The sequence below is a fragment of the Lycorma delicatula genome, chromosome 3 (assembly GCF_047948215.1).
Source record: "Lycorma delicatula isolate Av1 chromosome 3, ASM4794821v1, whole genome shotgun sequence".
NCBI lineage: Eukaryota > Metazoa > Arthropoda > Insecta > Hemiptera > Fulgoridae > Lycorma > Lycorma delicatula.
Window position 1 is genome coordinate 49530853 of NC_134457.1, and position 22088 is coordinate 49552940.

Consider the following 22088-nt stretch of genomic DNA (forward strand, 5'->3'; position numbering starts at 1 on the left):
AATTTCATGTAGTAACTGCAAAGACAGTTAATTATTGAATGATGGAGATCAGTCTCTATCATAAAAAGTCTCTAACAAAAAATGAAAATTAGACGTTATAAATAGTAAATCCTTTAACCGGAAATTAGCCACCCTATTACACCTAAAAGCTAGTGTTTATTTATTTATCCTTTAAAATTTAATATTAAAATATTTGAACGACTGTGCGGAAGATGAATTTTAAGACATAGTGGTTTTATTTATTGAATTTGAAATTTATTTTTGTAGCCTCTGAAACCACCGTAAGTTCAGAGAGGATATATATGAATGTAAATGAAGTGGTGTAGTCTTTTACAGTTTCAGCTTAACCATTCCTGATATGTGTGGTTAATAGATACCCAATCACCAAAGAACGGTCGGGGAGTATGCAAGGGGTGCATACTCGGACCCCGACTAGTAGTCGGGACGGAAAGGGTAGCCCTACAGGTGAGAGGCTTCGCGGCATTCAGAAGCGGAGGTCGTGTCGGTTCAATGAACGAGGAAGGGTCCGATGGAAAGGTCCAATGGGTGGACAATGTCTACGGAGGGCGGTTGGTTATACATCACGCGTCACAAAGGTCAACCGAGGCAACGGCTTTTAGGCGGTTACCGGTTGCCCTTGTGTGGTTAAAAAAACCCAAAGAACACAGTTATCCACGATCTAGTATTCAAATCCGTATAAAAGTAAACTGCCCTTAGTAGGATTTGAACCTTAGAACTCTCGACTTCGAAATCAGCTGATTTGCGATGAGTTCACCACTAGACCAACCAGGTGTGTTATTGAATTGGAAATATCTATAAGTAACTATTAACTCTGTTGATTATTTGTGCTTACTAAAATAACATATAATCGAAAGTTCAGGAAGGCGGTTTTTGAAAATGTTTTCTTTGTCTTAACGTGAACAAGCATAGTTTGTTCAGTACTACTATTTGTAATAATATATTTGTTTTTTATTCTTAATCGTAATAGTTCTCGGGAAGATAATTTATTTACTTAATGCACAGAAAAAGTAGTGAATGGAAATCGTAATTATAAGCAGCATTTTTATGTCTGAATAATAATGACACTTTCTAACCCCCCTCCCATAGCACAGTGAGATGGAAAATATGTAGAACTTGTAAATGAGGTGTAGTCTTAAAAAGGTTCAGGCCGATCACTCCTAAGATCTGTGGTTTATTCTACCACAACCATCAAAGTATACATCGGTTTTCACTGTAGTATTCAAATCCATATAAACCTTTACTAGGATTTGAATTTCTGGACCTTCGACTTCGAAAATTATCTGTTAATTTAAGTGATGCCGACGATGCTTTTTACAGTAAGATAAGCACGGCTTGTATATGCGCTAATGTAGGAAGATAGTATTTCGGTTTAGTTAGTGGGATAGCTATCCTTACGTCATCGGGCTTTGATAATGAAGGAACTACTTATTGAGACTACCTGTTGCCATTTTGTTAACGGAATCTGAAATTTATAGATACATTTTAAGATGTTTTATGGGTAATAATACTTATTAGGTTGATTTTAGGGATTCGATGTAGAACCCCCTTCGGTATCCTTATAGTAATTATGCGAAGTGATTTTAGTTTATCTGTGAAGTTACTGTAGTGCAAAGCGCGATTGGTATTGTAGTAACTGTAAGGTCAGCTGAAACATTTTCTTAATCGTTATACGAAGGAAATCATGAATGATTAATAGCAGATAATGTCGCCGTTAAATTTGATTTGGCTGTAATAACGGGGATTTTTTTCCAGGTCAGTATTGAAAACATGGCAAATTATAACTTGTTTGGTAGCTGCAATTTCTTATTTATACGGTTGTGGGCATTAGTCATCGTATTAGAGACGCTTTTTATAGAAAATAACTACATCAAAATACGATTTCTTGCGTCGGTGACAGTGCCGGATGGGTTTGGTTTGGTAAAGCCGATATTGCATCATGCTAGTTACAAATTTCAGTGTGATATATTGCGTTGCTATATCGGTTTGTTAGAGCAACAGTACCTGAAATCGTATCTTTTAATAAGGATATACGTGTATACACTCGGATACTTGCTCGCTGCTACTAGTCGTCCTAAACCTCTTATTATATCGATCCGAAGTTAAAAACAATTTTTACGTTGAATATTTGATGGAAAGAACGAACGGACTGACGGACGGTCAATGTTTAGCCTGTGGTGTGTATGGCGTGTTTGGCGATGGTCTCCCTGGCGACCACACTATTGTGTACCCTTCGTTACCTTGCCCGCCTCGCTTGGTGGTTTGTCCGACCGTGCAGTACTACCTTACACCTATCGTCAGTCACTCAGTCAACTCGTATCGGTGCTGGTCGAGTACGCTTCATATCATGACATGACTTGCTACTTGCTCCGTTGTCTTCGTGCTCTCGGTGAGTTTAGTGTAGTGTTTTAAACTTTGTTGTAATATGTTCATTTTGCACAGTTACAAACAAGCGGAAGTTTCCTAAAAACAATAAGCTGTTATTTATCCAAAAGATTCCACATTTCTTACCGCTTTTACTAAGAGACGGTACTCCTTTTTCAGTATTTTTACACATTTGTTTGAAGTTATTAAATTTACGTGCATTACATTGGAATGAAGATACTTGAATTTTGCTAGTTCTTACATATTTTAAAATTGTGTTAATCTTATGCACTTCATTTTTGTATTTCTCTTTTATAGCTTTTCTTCGAAATTTCATTTAATTTGCTCATAGTATCATTCATTCTGTTGTTCGTGTTTCTCAGACTATAATAATATGTTTTATTTATGCCTATAAAAAATTAACGGTTCAGATTAAAAAGTCCCCTTACCTTTCAGTTGATCTCAGCTGTTATTTTCTATTTAACGTATCTCCAGAAATGATAATTCCTTGACAGTGGATTATAATGTACTCTAGCAAAATTTTATTTTTTTGTTTAGTTAGTGGTATAGTGTCTGCCTATTTTCGACGTCGGCTTTACTCATCTTAATTTTGTTATCAGTGTTTTGTAGTTAGTGTTTGTTTTTCATTGATAATTTAGTTTCGTTTGTCGATGTTTAATTTAAGCGTAATATTCCTTTGAAGGATTTCCTACGTTGATTTTCAGTAATTGTAACGGAACTTATTCAGAAAGCGCTCTCTCTCTAACATATCTTAGGAATGTATTTTAAAAAAACCACCGGCCGTTTCAAGTAATAGTAGCATTTTTTAAAATAATTTTTTGTAGTTTTTATAATGTTTAGATTTAATTATTTGTATATGCAGTACTGAACAACCAAAGTTAATCCGTTAGTTAATTACGGTAGAAAGTGCAATACTGTTTCAGTTTTATGCATAATTTTTAAGCGAATATGATTATTTTGGCTGAGTAATATTTCTTCTTAAGCTCTAGAATAGTGGGTTTTTTCAAAATTAGTAATTACGTTTTCTTATCTCTTGTAAGTTAAAGGTTCATAAACCTTTATGTGTGCGGTCTAGAATTATAATTAGAGTAGATGACAATTTTTTTCTTTGAAAGCATACACCCGAAAAAATAAGATAAGATTGTCGGCGCACCTACATTAGGTGCTACTGAATATCAGCTGCGGGCTAATTTTTTGGATGCTAGGATCACGGTCCAAGAACTAGTTACAGTAAAACTTATTTCATTAGGCCTCTTTTCTATGTGCTCTTTTTCTGCGGGTTGCTACAAAATCCGATACATTAATTTGTTAATTTATGTTCTGTCTCGAACTTTAACTGCTGAAACTAATAATGGAAGCATCTAATATAGTAGCCGCAGTAATCAGAGAATTACGATAACCTCATACGTACACCCTTTTACTTGTGGAACGAGAAGGAAGGTTTTCTTATGTCCTTAATCGAACTATCTTTTCAGCGGTTTGGGTTGACGGAAGAAGGTCTGGAAATCCCCTATCATTTTTTTGTTATTTTGGGTGTAAATATCACGTACGTAACGTATTTTGTGAGTTATTTTAGAGGTTGAGTAAAACTTTTTTTTTTTTTTAAGTGTTATAATTGTATAATTTGTGTGTTTTGTTTATTATTTTGTAAAAGAAACTTGTGGTGTGACATGTTAGTCAAAAGAACAAACTGCATAATTTAAAAATGTCTCAATTTTTAGGTACTTGAAATAAATGCCTTATCAGGAATATTTATTTATTTGCGTTGTATGGTAACTTTTTTTTTTTAATTAGCCGTTAAAAATGTATAAAGTAGATAAAAGTATAATAAATATTCTTAATAATGGTAATAAAGATAAAAATGAAATTAAACTAATATTAAAAAGATGGTGGAACAGTTTTTATAAAGATAAAGGTCGCATTTCTGGTTTGGTGCAATGTTTTTGGTCATTATGTAAAGAGAAATAAACAACAATACTCAATATACCAGTTGTGTAATAACGTTTGATAATGATTTTGTAGTTTAATAATTTAATGTGATTCCATTTTGACATATAAGAGCATTCTTTTGAAATAATAATAATTAAAAAGTAGGTCTTGATAATAAGTCAGATAACTAATATTCTTATTTTACTTGTATAAATTTCGTTTACCTGCCATTTTCAAGTATTTTCTTTCGTTTTAAGATTATTTTTGTTAAACGAAGTTAAACGTTCCTAGACAGTAGATAAGAATGTTTGTATGTACATAAGTTGCTGGAAATACGTCCTGTTAACATAATTCACGGTTAATCAGTTTTAAAAACTTCATATCGTATTTGTTTTAATTTTGAACAAATTACTGTAGTTATATATTAGTCATTCTAAATTGCATTACGATTCCTTATCTGTCGATAAAATTAAGAACGATAATTTATGTTTGCTAATGCACGACTCATCTTGTCACTTGACCTTGTACAATATTTTAATATTACAGGCGTAGAAGAAAGTTTACACGTTGAAAATTTTTATTGATGAATTTTTTTAAAGTTTCGATTAATTACCATTATGCTGGTTTCTATAAAAGAACACTCTTTTCGTACAGTTTACTACGGTTCGACAAGTACTTTATTACACTGGTGAACTAATAATAAATCGGCAAATTTGTTAGAATCAGTTATAATAAGTGTAACTAGCTGAATATCATAAACACATATGTGGCGACTGTATTACACATGATATTTGTTGAGATAAATAAGTATATAAAAATATAAAATAGTATATAGTATATAAAAAAGTATAGTATATAAAAAAGTAAATAGTATATAAAAAAGTATACACTTTATATAACTCACTATTTTTCGTTTTTATTTTTTAGCGTATATTAAATAGATTCTTGTTTTATACATCTGTTAAAAGAATATAAGAATTTAATTCTAAAAAAAATTGCCTTGTCGGTGGGAAATAAAATTGAAAACTAACATATTTAAAATTAATGCCAGATTAAGATTTACGATAACACAGCCAGACAATATAATCCTATAATTTTAATGAGAAAAGAAATGAGTACGGAAGTTCTGAAATTCGTTTGCTTCATGCTCATATAGTACTTGAGATTATCAGAGGGAAGGAATTAAAATAGAAAAACAATGTGGTTTTAACGTCGATGCCATTTTGTCTACATTATATTGTAAAGCCATGTTTGATTTTTTAATACACCGTTTGTCAACAACATTGACATTTGCTATAGAAATAATGTTTACCCTACGCTGTGCGGTGTGTGTTATGATGTACATATAACGAAAATGAATAAATAATACCAGTTTTTTGGGGGTTTTTTTAGGAAAAAAACTCATTCATATATGGAAAATTTGACGCATTTTTAAAAATGTTTGTTAACTCTAATCCTAGTTTAGATTATTGTTGCGTGGTTTAACGGAAGGGTTTAAGCTTACACAGAGGTATACTCATAGTTTGTACGTCTATGACTTATGAAGAATTTGATGGGCTTAGTTATAAGATATCGTCGATAATTATTAAGACCTTTAGTTAACAATTTAGGATATACTGTACGAGTTCCCGTTCGAGACTTGCGTGTTTCGTTATTTATTTCGTTCATTTTTCATTATTTGGAAAAATGATTGCTGTTATTCTGATTACAGTTTGGGAAAATCCCTTTCTTTTACATGAGATTAAATAATACACTTGGAAAAAAGCATTTGTTAATCGGTTAGTACAAGTGTTCTTATGCAATCTACTATTTGCCACTGCAATGCAGCATTGTGTTTCGTTTTTTCTTACTCGTAGTAGTCTCAATTTGTTACTTAACAATGACAAACTTGACCTGGTATTATAATACGAGTACACAAAAAAGTATTTTACACGCATTATATTTGTTCAGTACAAATATGGAATTCAAAAGTAATATAAGTTTTTTGAGTTAAATTTTTCTACGATACGTGTCATTTTTAGTATTTACATCACTAATATCAGCCCTTTTTATGCAAACGTTTTCAGTGTTTTCCTTATAGCGTGGCGCAGGCTTAGGTATCTCATGGTATTATTATTTATATCGATGATAAAGAAGAATTAGTTAGGAATAAGAAAAAAAACCACCGTGTTGGTCTTAGTGGTAAACGCGTCTTCGCAAATCAGCCGATTTCGAAGTTTAAGATTCAAATACCAGTAAAGGCAGTTAACTTTTATTCAGATTTGAAAATACTAGATCGTGGATACCGGTGTTCTTTGTGGCTGGGTTTCAGTTAACCACACATCTCAGAAATGGTCGACATGAGACTGCAAGACTACAGCACCTAATTTACACTCGCACATATTATCCTCTGAAGTAATCTTGACGGTGTTTCGGAGTCTAAACAGAAAAAAAGGAATAAGAAACAAAAATTGTTCTTTTTGTCATTCTTCAAACCCTAATTACTTTTACAAATTATATTTACTTTTTAGTGCTCTTGCCGAGTTGTCGATAGAAAGTCGTTAAAAAGAAATTAATTAAAATATAATGTTAACCAAATTTCTTAGAAGATATCCCCGTAATAGAAATAGCAACAATTTATGGGACACGATTTTCTTTTATGGTATCCTAGTTTTGCTTTTTAAATGTAAATGAAAAAGGGTACACTGTCGCACATTTTGATATTAGATGAACATTTTTGGTTTTATAGCCTACGTTAACTAAATGCCGAAGTTTTCTATTTCCGAAAAAGTCATTCTTGCTTAAGCTTTAAAAGCCATCCTCGTGTTTTAAATTTTCGCCATTCTGATAATGTAACAAGAAAACTTTGAATCTGTGGTTATATAAAATTACACTCTTCGCGTACATCGAGCGTAAATATTTAATAGTCTGGTCCGAATTTCCCTACGGAATAGTAATTATGATTACAAGTTGTGCATTAATTTTGTGCTTTACACGGTCTCGCGTGTAAAACATTTGAAGTGCTGTCCGTTTTATAAGAAAGCAATTTTAGTTATCTCTAATTGTAACATGTGTTCATTTTTTCGGTCAGTACCTGCATGAACACGTTGAAAGTTTCGCTGCTTGGCTACGTATGCTGATAAGTGACCTATATTGAGGTCGGTGTTAAAGGAAAACCCTCCATTCCTGATTCTCCCGACACATTTGATCCATGTTATTTTTGTAAACGGCTACAGTATTTTTTGGAGTTGAATAATAGTTATAATAGAGAGGATATGGGATGAGGTGTTTGATTTTTTCTTCCAATTAAAATTACTTTATTTTCATTCTAAGAACCTACAGATGATAATATACCACAGACAAAAAAAAGACAGTTTAGGTGAAAAAGTTCTGTAATAATATTTATTGACCAAATTTATTTGTTGTGTATCCCACATTTAAAAATTACGTTTACCAAAAAAAAACCTTTCCCAAATAATTGATTGTGTGTATATATAAAAGCCTATAGCGTTTTTATTATTCAGCTATTTATGATTTTCCTGAGCTAAGTAATTATGCGAAATCGGTGTTGGTAAAACCATTCAAGTGTTGTTTGGCGCGGTCTGAGCTCTGTTTATCGTTGGTTACCGTAGCAACAGTAACACAACATCGTGTACTGGCCGGCCTGTTAGCACACCTGTCTGCTGTGGTGTGTTGCAGTTTTATCTGGTTCGGTTTGATGTTTGTAATTATCAAGAAAATATTCGCGCTTGCGAATCACATATTTTAAATGCTAATGTTGCTTTGCGCAGTTAAAATTTATTTACAAAAGTTACGACTACAGAGCCTAAATTTCAAAGAGCTAATTCAAGTAGATTTTCTTTTACCGTTAAATGTTTTGATTACTGCGTCTAATTCTTAATGGTAACGTTATGCAATTCTCATTTGTCCTTCGAATAAAGTTTTCAATTATCTATTAGCTCAGATCATATAATAATCTCTCGCCAGTAAATTTTTTTTTAACAGTTTTTGAGACCACATAATTCTGATTTTATTTGATAATCATTTAAACGCTCTAAAGTGACTAGTTTCAAAAAAAGTTAATTTGGTACGTTCAATTGTTTTATCATCTAATGTTTCGTAAGATATGATCTTTAAGTAATTAACATTTTCTTTTGCACCCATAAGTGCCCCGATTACATAGCTAGTTAATTGGATTTTTTGCAGTTTCGAATCTCAGTTTTTTTATTTAGAAAATTCAGATTATCTCTTTTAGTAGCTACCAGTGGGGGTTTCCCGTTGCAATCAAATGAAACTTTTTTCTGTCCGCAGAGACAGTATTTTAAAATAATAGAGAATTTTGGCAAAGTAATTAATTTCTAAGACCGAAATCTGTGTGAGCGTGTTCACTTCTGATTTAAGGATCATTAAAATTTATATTAATTTTATATCGCCTGTATTTTGCTGTATATTACATGTTGTAACGTTTACCAGGTTTATTGAAATTGTTTATTTTTGAATTGTAAATTAACGTGCTTGCGATGTTTGTACATGGGAGTACGGTCTGTAAACTTTTAGCGAATGGAAAAATGCCGAACCTTACCGGGATGGGATACGAACTAGGGATAAAACCCCGGTTGAACGCTATCTCTCCTTCAGAGGTCAGCACTTTGTCAGGGTTGTGTAGTTTTCTGTTAAGTTAGCGCTTTTAGTATATTTAAATGAAATAAAATTGTCTTCAACTATTACGTGTTTCCAAGTAGTATGAAAGTGGGCATTTCCATTAGTAAATGGGTACTGATTGGCTTTTTTGCAATGTTCTGTTGTACGGTTCAGTTTTTTTATACAGTATGTAAAAAAAATACATTTAGTCTAAAATATGTACTATTAGAGTTATTCATCCCGAATTTAAGCAGGTTTTATCGAACTCGTGAATTTGTCTTAGCATATTCTCCTGAATTTACCACTAACACATCTCGAGGGACATATTTTACTAGATCTTGTTCGTTGCTTGTGAATTTTAGTACGGTTTAGTAGAACTTAAGTATATCATTTATTTAAAATTTGGAGACATTTATTTTCGGGTATATTAATTGTTTTTTGTTTTGTTTTTATATATATATAGCGGTAAATGTATGTAGATTTTCATTAAAGAAATTGTTTTTAATTAAGATAATTATATTTTATAAAAAATTAAAATTTCATTCGTAGTTCATAAACAATTCCCCCCAAAAAAAATGTTCATTCAAAATTTTATCGTAAACTAGAAATATTAAAGAACTGTTAAATACAAAGCCTATTAGGATATAAATTTCTACTACTGCTCCTTGCTATTTTTGTATAGGGTTGGGGTGGATGACAAAACCGGTTTAACTGGTAATTCAAACGTTTTTGTGAAATGTTAAATCTTGTCTTTATTTTAATAGCTATTTGTTTGCTTACGACCTGTCTCTGAAACCTGAAGATAAAATACAAAAATAGTATTCAAGTAATCGTCGATGCAGGTTCGTTAGTTTCTTTTATTATTCATTTATGTTTCAGGTACGCTGAACTACAGCAGTTCACAGAATACAAAACTTAACAGTTCTATTATAACAACACATTTTCTGGTAAGTACTTTTATATTCCTTTTAAGATCAGTAGAATTTATTTTAAAATAAAATCATTTTACCGTTCAGTTATTTTTATTGCAAATACAAAAAACGAAACTATCGTATATTTAAGTATATTATACATTTAGTGTACGTCGAATTGCTTTTTTTAATTACTATTGATTTTATTAATCGGTTGTATTAACTTATTTTAAATAAAATGTGTTGTCGATTTTGTTAAAATTGCTGCGTACTATACTTGTAAGATCTCTGTTCAGCATGAAAGTTTAGTATATTACAATTTTAGTTAGTTTCCTTTAATTTCTTTGCAATGGTAACAAATGTTTTATGCGTTTCGTTTTACGACAGAAATACGATGAACACTCGTAATAATTGGCCCATTTAGAACAATAAGTTAATATATTTTTATAGTAATCGGCATAAGATTTTTTTTATCAATACCTTGTCGCGATGAAGAGGTCTAATAATGTTTTGTAGCTCTATACTAATTAAAATTGGTTATAAGTTATATGTGTAGCTATTAAATAACTTTGGTGAATTATTGATAATTTATTACGAAGGAAAGCTTTGATAATTACTAAATTTCATATTTTAATTTAAAAAATCTTTGCATCATGAGTAAGTTATCTTTGTAAGCGTGTGTGAGGTTGATAATTTGCAGGGCTTATAATTTTTTTTATCTGGAGGTATAGAACTATCCGATTCGTCGCTACGTAAATGTAATTTTGTTTGAAGGTAAAGGTTGTGTTGTACAAGTTAACAAATAAAAATTATAAGTTGCGTAGAAATGGTTTCGGAATTGTCTATAAATCCTCATACGAACTTTGTTTTGACCAATATTTTTTTAGTGTTAGAACGGTCCAAAGGAGGAATTGATATGTACCATTATATAGTAATACAAAATTTTTCGCTTATATGCGTACTTTAGTAATATAAGCTAGGCTAAAATGCAATTTTTCGTTAGTAATGAGCAGCGCCTATGACAGTTATTTATTTCAGTCTGCGTTAAAGGCAAAAGAGCGGCAGTTTCATACAAAGTATTCCTTGAGCTGACGCTCATTTCTACACGGCGCTTTACATCGCACACTTAATCTGCTTAAAGAATTTTTGTCGCCCAGTTTCGTCTGGAATTGAGGTTAAATACAGCTTATAAGTTTAATTATGTAGATGAATTTACAAAGAAATTTGTAAAACTATAGATTTAATTTTGTAGGATGAATACAGCTTTCCCCTCACGAAATAGAAGTAAGAGAAAGAATGATTAAAGTGTATAAAAATTTAGCCAGATCCGTAATAAAAAAATAAATCTCCTATAATACGTAAATTTACTTAATTAAATTATTAAGTATAATTAATTTCATTTACTAAGCATTTGGCCCGTTGGTGTTAATACAATTGTATAAATTAAATTTTCACTTGCCAACAAATTAAATCGTTGGTAAGTGGAAATTTAGTTTATACAATAATTAATTTCACCTGTAATTTCTCAGCTTTACGTCATTTCGAATTGCAATCTAGGTTTTAAAAAACTGGTAATGTGTAAGCGGCCTATTTCTCTCAGTTCCTTAGTGGTGTATTTTGGTTTTTTCTTAAAAAAATAAAGTAAATATTTTACTTATTTTAAGATTATAAGATTATAATACGGCAGCAAAATCTGCCGTATTGCTGCTGCTCATGATAAAGGTAAGACAAATTATCAGTGATTGACGAATGGTACTTTTTTATTCCCTAATCACTTTTCTGTAAATTGTAAACCTTTTTATTGCTGAAATCATTCTTACTAAACCGAACTAAAAGAGCATTTAAAAAAAAATTGTTTTATATCTAACTAAATATGACAAAAATGTACCCAAGAACTGCATGGTAAAGAGTAGTAACCTTTTTTTCATCGACCAATTTGGGCTTAACAACTTAACCTCTGTATTGCACAATGCACGGTATAGGGTACGAAAACTTATTTTCTTCTAGAAGTAGATAGAAGTTAACTTCTCTTTTGAAGTACAAATGCCTTCTCGAGTATGTAGTACCAAGTAAGTAGTACGGTTGTAATCGCTCCCACTAACGTGAAACATTTAATGCTGATAATAGCAGGCAGGACAGCCCGGTAGTAAATTCCAACACTTCATATAAATCCGTATTTGTATAAGGATTTACTATAAGCAAAGCCAGCTCTTCTATTTTTACCCATATTTTGTAATTAATTTCTTTCAGCAAACTTAATACCATTGAACCGCTGCTTTTTATAACTAACTGGTCTTTTACAACAGATCAGTACTGATTATTTTGTTGATGTAGACTTTAAGACCACGATTGTCAGTCACACCCGATTTGTATTTACAACACATGAAAGATAAATGTTCAATAAAAAAAAAAGTTTGAAAATGTACCAACAAATATTTTTCTCTATTATTCTTTGTAATCCATGTTTTTCTCTGTTAGCATTTATTATTATTATTATTTACTTTATGTAGAAATAAGTATAATTTGCCGATAATCAGAATAAGTAGAAAAATTGTCTCAATTTAATGGGTTACAACTAAGAATATTAAAATCCCCTCCCTCTATACTGAATTACAGAAATTTATTTGTCGTAATTACAGATTTTTCAGTGAAAATAAATCGCACCAGAGAAATTATTGTAGATACCCTGCCTTCTTAACAAATTATTTATTTGCTTGCTTGCCTATTATTTTAATATCGACTGCTGCAGCGTTATTCTGCAAATTTTGATGGGCGATATTGTTAATTATAATTCTTTGAAAAAAGATAATTTTTTATTACCTGCTTTTAATCTTTCCATATCTTTATTCACTATCATTCTCTGAATTTCAAGTTTCCGCATTGTGTATTTTGTTTTAAGTTATGCTAGTGATTTATTATCGGCCCGATCATGATAGGTATCGAGGTAAGAAAGATTTATACACGGTTTTGTATACCGAATTTGAACCTACAACTAGCGCGGCTCTGTTCAGAGTGACTGGCAGTGGCAGTATCGTGTTGGTGGGGATGGAGTGTGGTAACTACAGGTTACGTGGTAAGGACACCACCAGTCCGGCGCCTCTTGTATTGATCCTTCTACTACATACACACTCGCATACATACGCCGCTACAGTATGTTAACACTACCAGAGCCCTGAAATATTCGTTTTTAAATTATAATTTACACGTGAATACTTAATTAACGTTCGTTGATTTGTTTGCATAATTAGCATTATGTTTTCTAATTCGAAGTTGTTACTTCTGTTCAAACCAACTCCGTTTTCTACAAATGCTTAAATTCCAGAATTCACGAATATTTAATTTGTCTTAAATATTCGTTATTGCAGACGTTAGCAAAAGTTAGAGACTGTTTGGATTGTACATTAACCCACGCCCATTAGAATTTTTTTTTTACCTCAATTAGGATGAACAATTTTTTTTTTTATTAAAGCAATCGGCTTTGTGTTTCTTGTAATACTTATCCTTATTTCTGATACAAGCCTGATTAAATAAATTATCACCACATTTTAAAATCATTTCTGAGGTTTCACCATGAAATTACTCCAATAATTTTGGAATTATTGGAGTAATTACAATGATACACAAGATTTTCATCTAACCATTAATAATGATGACCATTTATAACTTTTTAGCTTTGGCGACTGATTTTCAATGGATCACATTTATTCAAAACTTAATTTGTATGTTTCTTTATATTTTAAATTACTGAAAACACATCTTAATGCAAGAGATTACATAATGAACATACTCTGAGCAAGATAAATCATGCTCCACAAGTTGACCAATACCTTGACTCCTACCTCCTTGACCAGTAGCCTGTGCTAGGTGATGGAACAAATGGTAAACAGTCATCTTGTGTGGTACCTTAAGTGAAACTCCCAATTTACCCCTAAATCACAGTTTGTCAGGATAGATGGTCTGCTAATCACATAGTTGTCCTGGAAGTTGCTATTAAAACTTCTTTTATTCGTCAACGTCTATGACAGCATGGATGAGAAGAATCCTAAATGTACTTCATGAAAGGGATATACAAAGTAATTTCATATTTATAAGGGGTTTCCTCAGTGGTCGGTCCTTCGTAGTTCAAGTTGGAATGATGGTATCTGAAAGCTTCGTACTTAAAAATAGATGACCTCAGAGAAGTATCCTAAGTGTTACTGTTCCGTTCCATGTTGAGCCGGTTGGTACTGCACTCTGGCATCTACTAGTGCTGGCTGGCTGACTGGTGAGTTAATCTAATATGACCACTCTGTTTGAATCCTGCCCAGTGCGGTCATGTTTTTCATTTCGTCTGGATGGACAATTAGTGTTATATTCTACATAAGAATATCCCACACAGTGCGTCGTGTTTTCATTTCAATCCAAGGGGACTCATAGTTTCTTGATAAAAAGTTCAATTATAACTAAAGTGGTCATACATTCTTAAGTTTAATGTAACTATTGTAATTCAATAAAAATGTCAAGGGTGACAACAAATTAAATATAACAATTCAAGAAGAACATAGCGTTGCTTCATTTCATCATATACCATCTCATCAAAAATACAGTCCACACTAGCTCTAAATTCTACCATATCTCTTTATGGTCATTGCGAGCCAGATTGTCAAGTCGCAGAATTCGTAAGGTCGGATCAAGTGGTATTTATAATTTTATTTGTAAGCAGTGTTAAATAGAATTATTTCATATTTCAGAAAAACTGTGTGAACGTTAATTTCATAGAACAGTGTGTTTAAAATATAACTGTATAAAATTATATATATTCGTATGGGTTGTAACATGCAGTTACGCGCATGACTATTGCAATAGCAGGTATACGTTGTGGGCCTTCGACTGTTTTTTTTGTTTTTTTTTTTAATAAGCTTCACTTGTTAGAGCTGTATTGCATACGCGCACTCACTGTCGCAGTTCATGTTACTTACATATTGTTCCATCTTGACCTGCATATGTTCAAGCTATCGTTTTCATTCAACTTTTAGTTATAGATAATAATCTTAACAATGTATTCAACCGTAGCTACTTTTGCTGGTATTGTTGTATAATAATTTAATTTAATCTCTATTAATATTGTAATTCCAATAAAAATGGAATTTAAAGATTTAATTAAGAAACTAGGTATGAAAAACTGCATAGCAAAATTAAAAATATTCATTAATAATTTTAATTCCGGATGATTATGATCTGTTCACTATAAAATTCAATAAACTATTAGAATACGAAAAAACATTTTTTGAAGTTCAATCTGAAATAGAATTGCATAAAGATGCAACAGATAAAGATTTAGAGAATAGTGACATACATAATATTTTTGATAAACTTAAATTAAAACATAAAAAACTGGAAAATCTTTTCTAAATTTCAGATGCAATTGAGTCAAACTAATATAAAAATCCAATCACATTACATTAGAACTTATACAAATTGAGCTCTTTCACGGTGATGTGAGAGCATGGCATAAATTTTTTGATCTTTTAAAAATAGTTTAGTCCATAACCGCAAGGAATTTTCTGATGTTGAAAGATTTTACTGCCTTACAAATTTCTTGAGGGGTAATGCTTTAGTTGTAATAAAAAATTTATCAGTAACATATGAAAGTATGTAACTGCCATAAACTTACTTAAAGCTCATTATGACAACAAACAACAAATTGCAGCTAAACATGCTATGGAAATTATTAATCTAAAACCTTCGAAAAAGGAAAATTCTGAAAATTATCTTAATAATTCATTGATCAAATTAATTCAAATATTAATTTTTCTTTTTTTGGAAACACTAAAATAATTTATTTTTATTGTTTCAGTAATGAAGCGATTCTCGGATGGTAACATGGGTGGCCCTCACAAGAGATTTAGGGGAGGTCCTAATGATGTTGAAGTGAGACTTCTAATACCAAGCAAGGTGAGTAAACTGATAAAAATTGTATTTAACTATGAAAAAAAAAATAGTATTGTGACTATATCAAAAAGTACTTCCAAGTTATATAAAATATGTTTTGTGTGTAGTTTTCAAAAGATCTGACATTAGTGTTCGCAGTTTCTTTTAAAACATTAAAAATAAAAAGTCGATTTAATTTAAAACTAGTATCTATCAATCAGATTAAAAATGTATATCAAAATCTTATGTGTGACAGTATGTAACACCAATTGAGATGCCAATAAATTGTATCATTATATTATTGTTAAAATTAATTTGTGTTTTGGATTTAGTTATGATTTTCAGCATGTTTTTTTTTTTGGCATATGAAAAAATGTTACTCTCCTGTAACATAACTAATTTTTATTTACTGTTATTAACATTACTGTAAATTAGATTTTATCATATTAATGTGGAATTAATTCCTTAAGCCTTAACGGAAATAGTCTTCTGTACAGTGTAATAAATTTTGGAAAAAGCTTTTTGTTATCGGGTATACACAAAAAATTGAAGGAGATGGATTTGAATTAAAGATCAATCAGGTTCCTTCAAGATTGGTATGTACGAGAGATATCTCTAAAGACCACTTGAAAGTTTCTCTCCATAAAGTTGGTGAACTTGTATCGTATCGTTCATGCCCACGCTAGTAATGTACACTGCATTGTTTATAAGTTGTCGTGTTGTAGTATCTTTGATTATGTGCGAGTTATTTTGTTATAAAATGAATAGGAAAATCTATGTTGTCACTGAATGGTGAAATACATGGGAGTCATGCGTTTTAATGTAATGAATGAAAGAAGTGTCTGAAAATGGTGTGAGGTTTAAAAATAACAGAAATAATGTCCATGATGAACGTTCGGGGAGGCACTCTATAATCACCTAGGACTTGTTGAAACGTGTTTGATGAAATAAGAAAAGATAGTCACCCAGTGATTTCTGACCTGGCCCTTTGATGTTTTAAGAGCTGTTATTGGTCGCATTGTTTATTATATGACCATTTAGGCTTCACAAAGGTTTGTGCATATTGGGTGCTGCATGTCTTAACAGAACGTCACAAAAAACCCGATTGGGATCTGCTTTGGAATTTTTGATGCTCTACACAGAAAGATGTGATGAGTTCCTTAATTCAGTTATTACTGGTGATGAAACATGGATTTCGTATTACACGCCGGAGAGAAAACGGCAGTCAAGTGAATAGCAGCATCTTTTTCTTGTGGAAATCGTTTGGGTTACTGCTGACTGATTTCATGCCACATGGAATGACTATATGCAAGATTCATTTTTAAGTTACGGCATGCCATTAAAATCAGCAACGTGGGTGGCTGATGGATGGCATCATGATAATGCATTTTCACATGTTGCAGGTCTGACATGTGATTTACTGAGAACATTTGGATGGGAAATTTACAATTACTCACCATATAGTCTGGACTCAGCTCCTGATTACCATTTGTTTGGGAAACTGAAAGGATTTTTGAGTAGTAAACAATTAGCGGGTGACAATGAACTTAAAAATGCTGTTTATTGGTGGAACTCTGTTAGCTAGTTCAAAGGGCAACGATGTAGGACATTCAAAATGTTCAGATGAGGCCTGCAGTGAAGACAAAAACTGTATTATAAATCACTGAGGCATTTACATTGCTTGCGGCATCCAAACAACGAGCCTGGCTTATTATTATGAGATGTAAAAAATTAGAGGGCAAAACACGATTCACATTAAAGCCTGGCGACTGAAAGCATCACAAGGCAGGTGTCTTTCCATTATGGGGTTGGGATGTTAATCAGTACAACGAGGGTATATTGAAGCTGGTGTATCACTACGATAAATGTCTTAGTTCATGTGTCGAAATAAGAGAAATAAAAAATATAAAGTTTTCAGAATAATTTTTTTACAATGAAACTGCCTTTACTTTCGAAGATAACCTCTCTTAATTAATTACCTGTTTGATAATTTGCAAAAATCATTTCTTTACAAACTTGTTTTAAACAATATTTTTTGATGAAATAATATTTTTCTGTAGTTAATTTACTTTGCTTCAACTTAGCTGTTAAGCATACTTTCATTATTTTTTATTGTGTTATGATTGTCAAATTCATTGTTCACTGTTTTATTACAACAATTTTATTTATATCCAATCAACAGATAAACTAATGTATTTTCAATTTTTTATCATTTCAGGTTGCTGGCTCTATTATTGGCAAAGGTGGAAAAAATATATCACGACTACGTTCAGATGTGAGTTTTGATTTCTTGTAATTAAATTTTATTCCAAAACTTCTTTTAAATACAACTTTTACAAAAATGAAGTGTTAAATATTAGGACAAAACGTAAAACTGAAATCCAGTCGCATTGTAATTATTGATAATCTATTCTTTTCGTGTTAAAGAAATGCTTATATTTTAAACTTGCATTATTGCTGCTGCTCACAATAATGAAAAATTATTAAATTTTTATGATTGAACAACTAAATATTTTACAAAATTAGAAGTTTGCTGCTTTAAAATTAAAAGATAAGTTTACTAACTTGTTACTTTGTTTTTACTCATTACAAGCGTCTTTCATGTCAATCATTAAAATCTTCAAGTTACTTGTTCCGACTTTTTAGTTCGGTGATAATTAACCTTTATATCTGTGTGTGTACACATATATTGTATGTATATTTATGTGCATACTGTGGTTTTATCTAAGGAGAGTTTATTCAAATTATCTATGTTAATAATTATGTACTGAAATGTTTTCTCCTAATTTCAGGAGTTTTAAAGAGTTTATGAATCTACACCATTGTTTTTTGTATGTTATATTTTATTTAAATAACATTAACATGTTTTTGTGCAGAATTTCTATTTTCCCCAGTGTCTGATAGTTCATCAAAATGAACAAATCTCAGTGATAAGTGCATACACGTAGGAACTAAAAAGTAATTTGTGATTAATCTTTGCACTACAAATTTGATGTTTATATTTTTAATAGCAGATGTATATAATTAAGGTTTTGTAAATTAAAAATTAGTTTCAAAAAGACTCATCTGGAAATTAAAATTTCTGTAGGAAGATGTGTTTAATCATAGACTAATGCCCTTGGAGCTTTTATTTAAAAGATATTTCAATTCATCATTACTGTTTGAAAAAAAAAGGATCTATCATCAACTTGCCCTTTATATTGTTTCTCTGTTGATAAAAGAATTATACCATATGGATGGGAAAAATCATCCTTGTTTTTAGCTCCTACAAAGATGTTTGCACTTATCTGTTTTATTGTAAGCAGAATAGAATACTTATAAAGGTAAGCACCTTGCTTTGTTTGCTCATTATACACATCAGTTGTTTGTATTCATACTTGAATAGTAGAGGATCCTTCTTGGCAAATGTATTGCTATCATATGGACATAACAATTTACATCTGTGTTCTGTCTTATTATTGGAGAAAACTTTTGAACTGTCATACAGTTCTTTCAGTTAAAGATGTAGGATTGCTCTACTTCCTTTCGTCATTGCTAAAAAGAAAAGTTATAAAAAACTAGAAATGTTCAAAAACCAAACGTTAAAGAATTTTTAATCAGTTGTTCATGATATTTGTAGCTAAATCTTAACAGTAGAAACAATTGAAAATTGTCTAGTCTGGACTGAGTTGCCTTGTTGTGTATATTTAAGCACATGTGAAATTTTTACTTGTATTTTTCATTTAGCTCTGAATAGTTTTTAAAGAAGTGATTTTACAAAGGCAAGGATACAATAAGTAATTATTTCCAGTACATTGTGGCATTGCTGTCAGTGCCAGTGAAACTGAAGTTTTTTTGATGGCACATTAACACGTTAATGTGTGCCTAATATCTGGTTTTACATAATTAAAATCTGTTGGCCTCAGAAAGGTCTTCTGAAATGATACATAAAGGATCAGATATTTTCAAGTATTTAAATAAAAATTCTACACATAGTCAGTTAAAAATATTTTGTTACTGTATTGTTGTTATCATCATCTATTGTGCTATGAAAGGCACATTATTCATATTTTGATTGATATATTACATTAAAATGAAATAGAATTATTTATAAATGTTTCTTGTTTTCAACCTATACTGTGTATGAAAGTTGATTATGTTTTTTACAGATATGATTTTACACAGTTCACTTTCTTTGTAACCAGCTGTAGGCAAGTTTTTGTATAGTAAAGCTAGAGTCCTTTAGCTTTACTTAGCAAGAAACCATGAAGTGAATTGAGGAAGCTTTGTTTCTTTATTTTAAGGGTGTTTTCCTAATGATTGCTGACTTAGAATGACACCTTAAATATTTTTAATAATGTTTGATTCATTTTACACCTAATTTCTTAGATTTACTATAAAGTCACTTGCCAATCTCTGTCTATATATCCAAGTATGCTGGCATATTTAATTCACCCTTATTTTGTTTGTAGGCAGAGTGAGATTAGCCTGACTCATGACTTCAAGAATGTTCTTTTCAGTCTGCCAGTAGAGAAAATTTGATTTGCTGCTTTCATACAATTAAAACCTATGATGCTTTGTTAATCAATTTTAGTTGCACTATGCGGCTATATTTTTAAAAAGATTTGTCAGTTATAAATTCCTTCTACTGATATATATATATATATATATTATAAATATTTTTTATGCATGCATTTATGATTTTGTATTATTTTTATTATTTTTCTTCTTCAAAATATCATTTATGTACTTACATATCCCAATTTCTTTTTTACAGCATTTTCTTATTAAATTTATGTTTTTATTTGTTTCAGTTACAATTTTTTTTTGTTAAAGATTTTTTAGTTTGTTTATGTATGTAGTAATGTCTTAACTTAGATAATATTCTTTTTATTAGAAATTATGTTTATTTTTGTACTACATATGTATTGTTTTTGTTTTTTAATTTTTTTAATTATATTTTATTAATCATTGCCAATTAATTAATTCCTATATACTTCAGTTCATGTTGCAGGTATTAATTTTTTATATGTAAATATTTAAAAGAAATATATTTATGCCCGTAACATTTCCCTCCAAGGTGACTTGATATAGTTTTAAATAATTTGTCACATTAATGTTTGTAATCATTATATTCACATAGCTATTTTATTGTCTCATGGAGAGGATTGTTGCGGCATTTTGCAGTACAATGTTTTATTTAGTACAATTATAACAGTGAATGTATTATGTTTCTGTCCCTGGCCTGGCCCGGCCCTGTCTTCTCCCTGGTTGGTTGTGGTTGCTGCCCTTGGTTCACTACACTCTACAACATGTGATGATGATGATGATGACGATGATGATGGTAATGTCCCATGTGCCACATGACATGCTATGACATGCCCTGTGCCCTCCGTGACCCGCCCGGCCCGTCTGACCCGCCTGAACCTGACCCGACCCACCATGAAATGGACCCACTTCCACGAATGAAATGGACACAGTACAAAGCCACTGTAACTGTCCCTGATTGCCCAGGCCCTGAACGGTAATAAATTTAATACACTCATTTTTTATAATATATATAATCAAATTATAAAATATTTATTTTTATTAAAATATTATGTAATTAATGTTTTTAGACCACCACAAATTGGGGTTTTGCCCCTTCTATTAATTAGTGCTATAGCAATTTAGTATTGTCCTTTTTTTTTAAAAAAAAAAGTAGACATAATATAATTTAATATATTAAATGGCATTTGATCTATAAATTAGGCAAAGACCAATATTTTCAATAACTGTACAATTTATTCAGTTGGTGGATTAATGTATATTGAATCCATTAATTAGCATATTGTTGTTGGTTTCCATGTCCTATTTTCCTTTATACCAGGCAACCATCTTATCCAGACATCCTTTATAAGCCCACATTTTTGCAAAGTATGTTCACCTGCTAAATATACCGGCCTCCATCCTTAGAATTGAGTTAGTTTTTAAGAAGTTCAGTTTGATATATATTATATAATATTGATTGTATCTGCAATATGGTAAGTGAAGATTTTTCCTATGAATAATTTTTATTTGAAAACATTGGTCAGATGCCATATAACTATAACTATTCTTAATAATGAAGTGGTAGTCATAGCACTATTCTGTTTAAAAAGTCAGTGATGATAGATTTTATGAATATTTATAAAACCAAAAATTAAGTTTCTCAAAATACTTAATGAAATATTAAAAATTGTGTGTGGTCATTTATTTTTTTGCACTATTATTTTATAGCAATTACATGTAGAATTCTTAAGCTTATATTACTGATAAAACTGGCACATGTTCTAGATTTTGATAAATTTGACATCT

General features: G+C 31.0%; 1 protein-coding gene across 1 annotated transcript in view; it reads left to right on the top strand.

Annotated features, from left to right (window-relative positions):
* The window catches only part of HnRNP-K (Heterogeneous nuclear ribonucleoprotein K), an 82969-nt gene that overhangs the window by 31666 nt on the left and 29215 nt on the right, over positions 1-22088 (top strand). The window contains exons 2-5 of the mRNA XM_075359792.1: positions 9832-9899; positions 15700-15797; positions 17992-18048; positions 21233-21276. Coding sequence (XP_075215907.1) covers positions 15702-15797; positions 17992-18048; positions 21233-21276 — 197 coding nt within the window. The 5' untranslated portion in view covers positions 9832-9899; positions 15700-15701. The remainder of the gene's footprint in view (positions 1-9831; positions 9900-15699; positions 15798-17991; positions 18049-21232; positions 21277-22088) is intronic.